The sequence below is a fragment of the Centruroides vittatus genome, unplaced genomic scaffold (assembly GCF_030686945.1).
Source record: "Centruroides vittatus isolate TY-2023 unplaced genomic scaffold, ASM3068694v2 scaffold_2520, whole genome shotgun sequence".
Classification (NCBI taxonomy): domain Eukaryota; kingdom Metazoa; phylum Arthropoda; class Arachnida; order Scorpiones; family Buthidae; genus Centruroides; species Centruroides vittatus.
In genome coordinates this window covers 2,480,022-2,492,892 of record NW_027122689.1, presented here as the reverse complement: position 1 = coordinate 2,492,892, position 12,871 = coordinate 2,480,022, and the positions used below count along the sequence as shown (strand labels likewise).

The following is a 12,871-nucleotide window of genomic DNA, read 5'->3' as shown; positions in this document are numbered from 1 at the left end:
GGTACAATAAGCACTTTATCCATCCTCCACAGATGCCTTATTTCCTGGGCAAGTTCTGTGTACTTGCTAATTTTTTCAGTGCATGCGTTTTGTATATTGTGAGTGTTTGGAATGAATATGTCTATAATGTATGTGATTTTATTGTGTTTGTCAATGAGTGTGATGTCTGGTCTGTTGTGGTAAATTGTTTTATCTGTGATTATGGCTCTGTCGTAGTACATTTTGTGCTGTGTTGTTTTCCAATACTGTCTGTGGAATGTATTTGTAGTATGGTTCGTGGATGTCTACTAATTTGTGTTTCTTTGCAAGCTCTTGGTGTATTATATTTGCTACTTGATTATGTCTATGTAAATAATCTGTCTGTGCCAAGAGCTTGCAACCAGAAGTTATGTGTTGTATAGTTTCTGGTATGATGTGACATTTTCTGCATGTGTCATTTGTGAGTGTTGATATCTTTGAGTATGTGTTTTCTGTAGTTTTTTAGTATTTATGACCTGATCCTGTATGGCAATCGTGAATCCTTCCATCTCCCCAAAGAGGCATCCCTGAGCTAACCAGCTGTTTGACGCAGTTTTGTCAACAAAATCCTGAGCCAGGTCGTAAGGATGCCTGCCATGGAGTGCCTTTCAAGCCATACGATTGCTTAATGGTGTCTATGCTTTTTACATGTTGTGTTGTGTCCGTATGATGTGAGTGTAAGTTTAATGGTGTGTTATTTGAGTCTGCTAGAGTTACTGCTTTATGTAATTGTGATGTTTCTTGTTTCCTGTAGAAAAACTCTCGCAGTGACTGTATTTGTTTGTAGTGAAGGTTAACTATGTCAATCATGCCATGTCCGCCATCTTTACGTGGAAGGTTAATCTTTCTATGGTGAGATTTAGGATGATGTTTATGCATAGTGAGTGTTGTTCTTGTTTTTGTTTGTTGCTCAAGATCTGTATGAGTCCAATGTATAACTCCAAAAGAATATGTGAGTACTGGGATGACATATGTGTTTATTACTTTAACTGTGTTCTGAGAATAGCATTTAACCTACTTTGGTATTCTTTAATTAATCTTTGCTTTATTTGTGCATGTTCTGTTCTTTTGGCCTGTTGGAATCCTAAATACTTGTAGAACGTGCCCTCTTCCATGGATTCAATAATGTCTCCATTTCCAAGTGCAAAATCTTCTTTCTTCAGGATTCCTTTTTCTATGTGAAGTGTTTTGCATTTGTCTATGCCAAACTCCATTTGTATGTCCTTGGTGTATGAATGTGTAATTTGTAGGAGTTGATGAAGTTGTTTTAGTGTGGATGCATAAAGTTTTATGTCATCCATGTACATGAGATGTGACAGTGTAAACCAGGCCTGGCCAACCCAAGTTGTTTGGCGGGCCACTTTGATCACGTGTAACATTATGGTGGGCCACAATTTAGGCGAACATGTTTTTAAAAAGTAAAACAAATACAAAACAAATAAGATTTTATTGTTATATCAAGAGTTCGTACTCACACTTGAGCATTATTACAATGACACACACAAATTTTCATTGAATTAATTGTTTTGGTATACACATAATGGGAAACGAAAATTTTAACAGATATATAATATCGCTTAGTGGGTCACACAATTTAACATGATGGGCCACATGCGGCCCGCGGGCTGGCCAGGCCTGGTGTAAACTGTGTTGTTTTTTCATGTCTGATATTGTAACCATATTGCGTGTTGTTTAACATGTTGGATAATGGATTCAGGGTTAAGCAGAACCAGAGAGGACTCAAGGAATCTCCTTGAAAAATTCCTCACCTAATAAAAATTTGGTTTGTTTGTATGGAAGTGTTACTAACCCTGAGATGTAATGTTGTTCCCCAGTGCTGCATAGTGTTTTGAAAGAATGCAATGAGTGATGGATGTATTTTGTACATGTGTAGAATATGTAGCAGCCAATTCTGTGGAACACTGTCAAATGCTTTTCTGTAGCCTATATACGCCATGTGTATGTTTCTGTGTTGTTTGTGTGCTTGCCGTAGAATGACTGAATCTATGAGTAACTGTTCTTTGCATCCCCTGTGATTTCTACTTCAACCTTTTTGTTGTTCCGTTAGAATGTCATGTTCTTCAACATGTTTGTATATTTTTTGCGATACAGGATGTCAATAATTTGTAGAGTGTTGGAAGACATGTAATTGGTCTGTGTGTGGTATTGTTGTTTTTAGGTTTCATGTAGGTGATGCCCTGAGTAAGAAAATTTGGCATGTCTTGTGGATTGATGATGATGTGTGTTAGATGTTTAGCTAGTTCCTGGTGCAGTGATGTAAACTTTTTGTACCAGAAATTGTGAATGTTGTCTACACCAGGTGTCTTCCAGTTGTGCGTTCTGTTAACAGTGTATTGGAAATCATGTATGTTTATTTCAGCACAGGGCATAGTTAGTATGTTGTGCAAGTTTCTGTTCTCCACCTCGATCCAGCCTGCTTCAGCATTGTGCGTGACAGCACTGGACCAAAGAGAAGACCAATATGTTGTGAGTTCTTCTTCTGTTGTTGTGCCACTGTGCTGTGTATCAGTGTTTGTTTTGTTACCAATTTGTCTGTAAAAGAGTTTTTCATTGTTTGTAAATAATTTATTTTGTTGTTTTCGTAGTGTACATGTTTTGTATCGTTTGAGTCTACGTGCTTTGGCAGCAAGTTTTTGTTTTAGTGTATCAATGTATTCTGTAATGTGTGTGTTGTGATGTTCGTGTTTTGTGTGCGTTTTTATTTTCTTGAAAATGTTTTTGAGCTGTTTCTTTAATTTGAGTGTTATGTTGTTTTTAGTGTATTGTGTCAGCCTGCCTAATTGCTGTCTAATGTCATTTATTTGTGTTTCTATTCTTCTCTGCCAGGCAGGCTTGTGATAGAATTGTGTTTTCTGTGTATTTGTCTGTGATTGTATTTTCAGCCCATAATGTGTCACGACTGTGACTGCCCCAGCATAAACTAATGTATGAATGTCTGAGAGTATAGAAATTGAATGAATGTAGTGTGGTTGTAAGTGAGTGTTTACATAATTTAAGTGTTCTGACGTGTTGATTTTTGGCATTCGTGGGTTGATGTTTGGTATTTTTGGTCTTTGTGTAGGATCTGTGCCTGTATATTTAGTATTTCTTGAAATATAGTGAGAGCATATTAACTAAATCTATGTCTATGTTATCAATAGTGGATGAGGAAGTGTCTGTAGTATCAATAGTAGTAGTAGTAGTAGTAGTAGTAGTAGTAGTAGTAGTAGTAGTAGTAGTGTAGTAGTTGTGTCTGTGCTGTAATCAGTGCTTGTTGCTAAATTATCTTGACAGGTTATGTGATCTTCATTAATGATAAATGTTTCCGTCTGTTGATGTATTTAATCAGCAACTTGTCGTTTGATAAGTTCAAGTGTTGTTTGTGGGATAAGGTAGTTGTGTATAATTGTTCTTTGTTGATCAACAACCCTTTGTTCGGTGACAGTGAGATGAAGATATTGTTGTGTGAATCTATGGTGTAGTTGTTGTCTGTATGCTGTCATGTTTGTTTCGAGTTTTGTGATGGTATAGTAAGTATGGATGATAAACTCATTCATTTCCATTGTCCATTTCATCCAATGGCATGGTTTTCCAGCCTTTGTGGTTTGTGGATGCATTGCCACAGAAACACTAAGGCTAGATTGGTTCCTGACCTCTGTTGAGGTCATTGTAGTAGCCATGCTTGGGTTGGTGCTGCTTTCGCCACCGGTAACTAAGGGAGACTGTGACATATTTTTTGAACGTGAGCCTCTGCCTAACCCATGCATGCAGACCTTGTTAACCCAGGAGACATCCGAGCCGGTATCAAACTTAGATCTGGTTATTACTATGATAAATATTTCCACAGAATGTGGGTGTGGTCACTCTTAGCCTCATTTCTTCCCATAGATCTTACTGGCATGGATGTCCCTACCAGGAGCTTGTGCTCCAGTATTATTATTATTAACCCATCTTGATTATATTATAAGATTGTGAATGTTAATAACGAGTAAAATATTCATTAAGTCCGACCACACTGGAGATATGACACATGACCTCTTCTATGTCTCTACCCTGTCGACCTTTAATAAAGAACCAAAATTTAATAGCATTAATGCCCTTTATACACACACTACTGTGCCAAATTTTGTTTCTTAAACTTTACTCAGAATGAGTACAGTTTAAGAACTCATACTGAACTATTAAACAATATGTTTAATAGTTCAGAACAGAATAAAGAAATTAAACAAATTAGACACCAACATACGTGCATGGACACACGAATTTTTTCCTTTATTTGACATTTTTTGGGTTTGAGAGATCTCTAAACGTATAGATTTGCAAAAAGAGCGGAGAGTCAAATGTCACACGATTCAAATACTTTTCCGTTTTTTATATACATAACAAGTTGGGAAAGTAAAAAAGAGTCAGAGTCGTGGGGAATTTTTGATGACTCTGACTAAAATACCAAAACTCCACGACCCTGACTCCACAGCCTTGCTGTATAGCTTAAGATAATCAGGTGTTAACTAATAGTTAATGATTTCAATGCCTGATTGTTTATACATGTAGATATTTATTTTGTCAAAAAACTATACATTTTTGTTTTTTTTAACAGATACTTTGTAATATATTAAAATATATTATCATCTATTTGTGCTAAGAAAGGATAAACATGATGCCTTTTCAAAATATATTTTCTAGTATTTACTTTAAAAATGTCTATTCTTTATCATCAACTTATTTTAAGTTAGTAAAAACAGTAATTTAATTCTTATATACTTGGTTTTGTTGTGTTGTACATTATTTCATTTAAATATTTAGAGGAAGATAAATCCAAAGTGCATATTTATAGTGATTCAGAGAAAAACATTTTTACTCTAGACAAATTTATATAAAGTATAACATACAATAAAAATGGAAAAAAATGGATATTTAAAATACTGAGAATTAAAATAGTCCAACATTTTAAACCAAACAAATAAATACAATTTATTCTAAAAAAATTAATTTTATAGTTTAATGACCAGAATTAAACTTTTAATTAATAGTTTTTAAAATGTGTAGATGAAACAATCAAATCAATAGCAGTTTTTCTTCATTATGGTATTTCTAAAGTTATTAATTAAATTAAAAATTAACTTTAATTATTAAAATGTTTAAGATTTTAACTACTAATACCATTCCAAATCATGTAATAAATAAACTTTTAGCTTTAAAACTTGCTGAAAAATCCTACAATATTTACACATATATTTATATATTAACTCCAAGTTGATGTGATTTATATATTTGAAATTTCAGACTTATGGATCTTCCATAGACAATTAATATACAGTAATACCTCGGTTTTTGTTGACTTCAGTTATCATCGGTTTCGATTTTCGTAGATTTTTGTCATGAAAAATTTGTCTTGGTTTTCGTCAATCACCTTGAATTTTGTTGGCATGCTCAAGTGACCTTGCTGCTAATTTTGCAAAAACAAAGGGCGACCCATGCATTTTCTGGCACAGTGTGGTGTTATTTCTCGTTGTGTGAACATTACCCCACAATGGCCCACCATTCCTGAACACTGGGAGTTCGGTCATAGGTTTGTGTTTTAGCAGGGTAGGATGGCCATGTAAAGTTTTCTGGGTTTTCACCATGTCTGTAACACCTGAATAGGGGCCAGTTACCCTTAAACGGGTTTCTCAGAAGGCATTATTCCCCTCAATACGACCATCATAAACACATACAACTACTATTACATGACAATTACATCATACTTTACCACGGAACGATATAGGCTAGAAACTCGTGTCCAACTAGCTTCTACAAGACAAGACATAACCCTGCGTGTCTAGCTGAACAATTCCATTGCTTTCATCTTAATACTAATTATCTTAACTTTAATCTTAATGCTTTTATCTTTATGCTAATTAGTCTTTTTATGTTAATTTCTTATTGCTTTTAATATTTAATGCTACATTAATTCTCTATAAAATGTGTTTTTGGTATGTATTTTGGAATGTCTAGAACAAATTAATTGGATTTACATTAATTCATATGGAAATAATTGCCTCAGTTTTCGTCAGTTTCGGATTTTGCCGATTGTTTTCGGACGGATTATCGACGAAAACCGAGGTATCACTGTTTATAAAATAATTTATTTTTCTTATCCTTTTTAATTTTGTTAGTAAAATTCCAAAATATTTCATTTTTTCCATAAAACAGAATCAAGTTATCAAACTTGATAAAAGAGATTATAAGAAAAGTTAACAAATTAAATTTAAGTATTTAATTTTTTAACAAGTTAGCAAAATAAATAGTTAACAAGTGCCAATATTTTGTTACATCAAGAGTAAAACATGATAAGAATCTGAATGTGTCAGCAAAATAAAGAACAATTGCAAGTAGTGTACACGAGTGCTTTTTTTCAATTAATAAAAAATAATTTCTTCGACAAGAATCATAATTAAATTTTAAACTGAACTCCAATTTATACTAAAAAATGTTCTCATCCAATATTTTTTTAATGAAAGTTAGTTTACATTTTTATTTTTTCTAATCACATACAATTGGTTAATAATATAAAAATTATTATATTCATTTTTATAAATTTCAGCTATAATTATGCAAAAACCGTGGACTGGATATGAAACAAATTAGAATATATATATAACTGATTTTAAAAATATATAAAAATAATCCTCAAATTGTCACAAACTGTCTTAATAAAAAATTAGTCTCTCAATTTATCAGTTTAACCAGAAATTTCTATTTGTAAGTGAAAGTAATTTACATTTACCAAATGAACCACTGAGCTATGTTTTGTATTATGACACTTGATATATTGCTGTAAATGTTACAGAATGTTTATTGATGTATGAGTTACATTTTAGTCAAGATAATTCAATATTCAACACTGTATACTACACTTAATATTAAGCTTTTATTGATATTATGTCCATTGTTATGTAATTTACACACAGCACATTTTGCTAAGATGTATGTATATTTGCAAAGCTGGCTTAGAATAAAATGACTTTAGAGTTTGAAACAATATTTCAGGTTGAATTATGTTCATAAACTAAAGAACAATATATATTACATATTTATCAAAAACGTAACAAGCAAATCTAAATCATAGCATAAATGCAATGAATCATATCAACATCACACACTTCATGAGTTACTTAATAGCTAATTCTAATCATTAAATAATTCCATTATTCATTAATTGTCAATTTATAATAAATTTAATGATTAATTTCAATTATAAAATTTACTAAAATGTAACTTTGCTTAATTTAACATAAAATTACTTAATTAATTAAAATGGCAGCCTTAAAAATAGCCCACGAATGATCTAGCAATTAATTTTATTCATGTCACTATGATAATATTCATGCCAAATACTGTATAAACGATGTGAAAAATACACCGAGTTCAGCATTATATACAAATTTGCTCGTCACCATGGAATTTTTAACTTATATTTATTTATAATTTTATCACTTTTTCTATCCTGCAAGCACTAAGAGAGTATTTCATTATCTTTAATCATCCAATGATTAATTCCAACAAAAATAATTAAAAAAAAAATCAAAATAATCATTTTTATAATTAATTTTTATCCACATAAAGAATTTGTATTGAGTTTTGTAATAAAATAAAATAAAATTCTAATAATTTTACAGTTGGGAGCTTTTTAATTAATGAACATTTCTACATTTTATTGTTCTCTTTTTGTAAATTTATTATTTCAAATTTAAATAAAATTAAAGACAACTATCACATAATTTTAAATTGCAAGGTTAACATTTCAAAAATATTGAAAATTAATAAAATATAATAAAAGTAATTTTATTACATTTCTAAATAGCAATTATTTTAATCACATAGTTTTAAGAAAGTTTTAAAAACAAAATGAATTTTAAATAAACACCGTATTTAAAAAAAAATGAAATAAAATTCTAATGAAATTTAACAATTTAAAAACTTATCAAAATTAAAATCAATACAGTAAAAACCAAATCATTCTGAATTTGCTATATTAACATAATTTCCTGCCTCTGAATTTTGTATTATAAAAACTTTCTGCCTTTGATAGTATGAATCATACACCACTGTATTTAATATATATAACAATTTCTCCATAACATTAAAAAATGTCTCCAAAATCATTTTACTTTTTATTATATTTGGAAATCTTCTTGAAATGATAAAATGTGAGGATGTCTTGTTTATATGTCAAGTAGATGCATAAGACAAAGATGTCTACAGACCCATTCACTTCTTCTCATGAATGGAATATAGTGTTATTTACATGTTTGTTATTCCTCCACTACACATCTCCATGATAACCTTTGTGTAAAGTACGTTTTAATATTAGCTTTAGATGTGTTAGCTTAAATAATAACAATTAATAGCATCTGAGTCTGATATCTTATCATATCAAAAGACTTTCAGTCTTCTCAATATGACAAGACATTTCATCATCATTGTTCATATGGAGAAAGTTTGTTCCAGTAGATAAAGTTCTTATAAAGGGGCAATTTAATTATGTTATTTATTCAAAATAGATGAATAAACTTTTACAAGTAATAAGCTACAAATAATATATACAAGAATATACATATATATAATGGTTTTTTATGTTTTCATGTTTTCATCTCACCAAAAGACACAATATCAGAGAAAACATTTATTCAAACTTCATTATATGTTTCAACATGAACTTTAAATAAAAGCTTCTGATGCTGATGCAAGTCTTTTGATAAGATGAAAACATAGAAAATCGCAAGATTTTTGGATATTTTTCATTTTCACAACTTGTTACTTAATTATAATATTTTATTAACACAAAGATTATTGAAAATGCAAGGAAGATAATCATGTTCCCAGACAAAGCAACTTGACAGACAGTTTTGTTTCTGATTTTTGTATATTAACGGCACAAACCTAAGTATTATTTAAATACAAATGAACTTACAAATATGGCTATTATTGCTATAAAATGTATATTTATTGTTCATTACAATATTACATTTAACAAAATTTAATAATTATACCATGCTTTTAGCAAGTGCAAGTGATTGTTTGGACTTGAAAATAATTTTCTTAATAAGCCAATTTCAGCTGTCATAAGTTGGAAGATTGAAATCAAGAACTGATTATTTCATAATTCTGGATTTTAAGTTTTATTGCACCACTTTAAAATGTATAGTTTAATTTCTTTCCCAGATTTGAGAATACTTTTTTTTTTAAATTATTAAATATCCTTACAAACTTTATTATTTCATTACTGAAAAACCAAAACAGCCAGTAAATTATGATGTAAACTTGTGTAAATTATATGAGGACAAACTTTTTGTTGTGAACAAAATCGTCTGCTGGTTACATGCCATATAGGCAGAAAATTATGGTAATTTGACAGATAAAATTTATTATTATTATTTCGAGTAATTTGTCATTTTCAAAGAATATAATTTCTTGTCCCATTGGACATAACCTTATAAAATTTTTGTAATAAATAATAAAATAAATAATCTGTTTACATACTTACTTATGTAAATATTTGTTTCCAAAACTTAATGTTTCAATAATAAACCAAATCAAAATTTAATTACTCTTTTCATAGAGATTATATTCCATATGAATTATTCCAAAAAACATCTCCATTACATGAGCAAATTATACTAAGTTAAATAAAGTATTTGTAAACATTACAATAATAATAGAATAATAATACTAATATCATTTGAATGTAATAATGTAACTAAACAGATCTAAACTTTTGGCATAAATATAAAACTATACGTTATAATATTGTAAACAAATGTTTAAGATTAATCAAATACATTTGTATATTTTTTCAGATTGATTTATTTTTTAATAAAAAAATAAGATGTTTAGATTACTCACCTATACTGTAACATAACATTTCTTGCTGTGTTGAAGAAATAAATGAATTATTTGATGTAGGTTCAGCAGGCATCTCATCAATAGCTACCTTTCCATTTACTTGAGGAACATGGTTTAAATCACTGGAATCTGTAGAACATTCCAACATATCCATGAATCATAAGAATCTTGTAAATAAAAATATAAAAAACAAAATTTTTAGAGATGCAAGTAGAAAGAGAAATGTAGCCAAGTTATGATAATATGACTTGTAGTTAAGTTACAAGTAAACTAAAGAACAGAAGGATAAGCACATCAGACAGGCTGAGATTGCTATTTATAGATGGATGAGTCAGATGTTAGAAATGGCTAATATAAGAGCAGTGATTGGTATACTTTATTAAAATCTATTCAGAGAGAGAATTGATTAGAAACAGTTACATGGCAATCATCTATAGGAAGACAGATAGAGTTAAGTAGGTTTATATGATGATGTACATAATTTATATTTTTAACATTAAGTTTCATTTATAAGTGATCATTTATTTCTTTTAGTGGAATATATTTGTTTATGCTAAGGTTTTAATAACAATAGTAAAATAGTTATTTATATATCTACCATTTAAAACATATCTGTAAGAAGTTCTATATATAAATAACATTTTTCATAATGACTCCAATAATAGGAAAACTAAAGCATCTGCTTTGAATAAGGTTCTAATTAAAGTGTATTTGAAGAAATTTGAAAAAATAAGATGATTCTTAAGATTTATTTAGTATAAATATGTAATCTACTTAGAATTTATTATAATTTATCAATCAATTTTTGTAAAAATGTATTACAAAGAAATAGAATTTTTTTTTTAAATATTAACCTGAAAATAAAATACTGTGTTCTTTATTTATTTTTATTTTTATAATAAAATGCAAAATATTTTAAATTAAGAAAAAATAAAAAATTTAGAACATGTTTACTAATACGAAATTAAAAAAAAATATATTTTTTAATGTATAAGATTATTCTATCTCATGTATAAAGGTTACATTTTATGTACACAAGCAATTCCCAATCTGACTGTCAAGGATCAATCAATTTATTTGTGTGTTTCAATAAGTAACTATGAATTGATTGTTTGTTGACAGACAAATTTACTCTTATATACATTATTATTATTAAACATAATAAGAATAATTGATGTATATTTATCTTAGTAAAGTAAAATATACAATTTAAAATTTTTATTTATGATTAATAAAAAACTTATTATTAATTCCTATTTATTAATATAAAAAATGCCATTCAGTATAAAAAAGGAAATTAACAAACAAAAACTGATGAAAATCAAATTTAAATAATGTTATCAAACTATAAGAACAATAATAATTAACTATAATTATTTATTCAATAATAATTTTATTTAATTAATATTAGAAATTTATATTATTTAATTTTTATATACAATCAATTAAAACATGTTTAATTATGAGAATTTGGAAACAGGATATAAATCCAATCCAATTACATATTTCCTGCTTCTATCAAATGCTCTCTTAAGGTTTTCTGCTCTAAAGCATCATATTAATTAGTAATATGGAGAATTATTTCATACAAGTATATTACATAAAATAAACATTCTGTCTTATTATATGTAATATTAAATGTGATGTATTAACTAAATTCTTTATCCTATTTTTCTTGAAACATAAAATAGAATTTAAAGTGATGTAAAGATATAAAAATAGAGCATTTTGTTCTCTTATTTGAAATTATCTAATTAATAATAATAGCAATATTTAATTAATATAACAGTCACTGATCTATACATCTATTTTCTTGGACAAAGTAGTAATAATTACAACCTAATAATTTACTATTGTTTTTAAAATAATGTGAACATAAGGAGAAGACAGATCTTTAAAAATAGACTCTTGCTATATTTATTTTTTAATTTTAATTGTCACATGCAGCAAAAACTTATTTTAGCAAATTTAAAGCACTCCCAAATAATAATTTTCGATACAAACATCTATGTCCAAATCAGAATTTGAACCCACAATCTAGCAAAGTAGAAACAATGCTTACACATTCATCTGCCAGATCATTTTTGTTTTTTAATTGATTAAGTGTATTCTGTTCAATTCATTAAATCAAACAAAAAGAAATAATTAAAATCTAAAGGAAATTTTATTATACTGAAGAAAAATCTGTTTCTAGAATTATAAAGCAATGGAACCATTAAAATTTCTAAGCTTCTCATTTTTACTAGCAAGAATAAAAAAAATCAGTTTTAACTTCAAAATATTATTTCATTTGTATTTATTTTATTAACTTTATTTTTGTTTATTATTTGAAGTAAAAAATATTGCATTCAACTTAATTTTAAAAGTTTAAGAGGAAGTATTTTTTACAATCTGTCATCTTACTTTCAGATATTATTGAAACTTTTTGATATTTGTAATTTGTCAAGCACTTGAAAAAATAGACAGTGGAATTAAGAAATACAAATTCTTATGAATGAAGATCTTTAAATTTAAGAAAAAGTTGAAAACATTTAACTTTTCAGTAAAGTTTTGATTCTAAAATTAGACTATATCCGACATCCTCTCTTTTATTCAAAATTCAAAATGAAAAAAGCATCATGTATAATCTAATCTTACAGCTATTTATTAAATTTTATGTTTAAACCCTTGTCTTCTCATCTAACTTTTACAATTACTAAATAAATAGAACAACAATACCATTTAATACTATATATGTATATATGTGAATGAATTGATTAATTAGTCCAGGCTAAATAATTAATTCACATTGATATTTATTGCTATTTAATACTTAAAGTAATAGAGCTGTAATATTATTCTAAATTAACATTTGTTTGATAGTAAGATAATTTTGTTTTACTTAAAGTTTATTGCATGTGCAAAAGTAATGTCTATTAATTTTAAATATTTCATGTAAATATTTGCAAATTAAGAAATGAATGTAACC

At 28.1% G+C, this 12,871-nt stretch overlaps 1 protein-coding gene across 3 annotated transcripts in view; it reads right to left on the bottom strand.

Annotated features, from left to right (window-relative positions):
- The window catches only part of LOC136987571 (phosphatase and actin regulator 1-like), a 103,511-nt gene that overhangs the window by 32,884 nt on the left and 57,756 nt on the right, over positions 1-12,871 (bottom strand). For all 3 annotated transcript variants that reach the window (XM_067285324.1, XM_067285323.1, XM_067285325.1), the window contains exon 4: positions 9,904-10,032. In XM_067285324.1, coding sequence (XP_067141425.1) covers positions 9,904-10,032 — 129 coding nt within the window. The remainder of the gene's footprint in view (positions 1-9,903; positions 10,033-12,871) is intronic.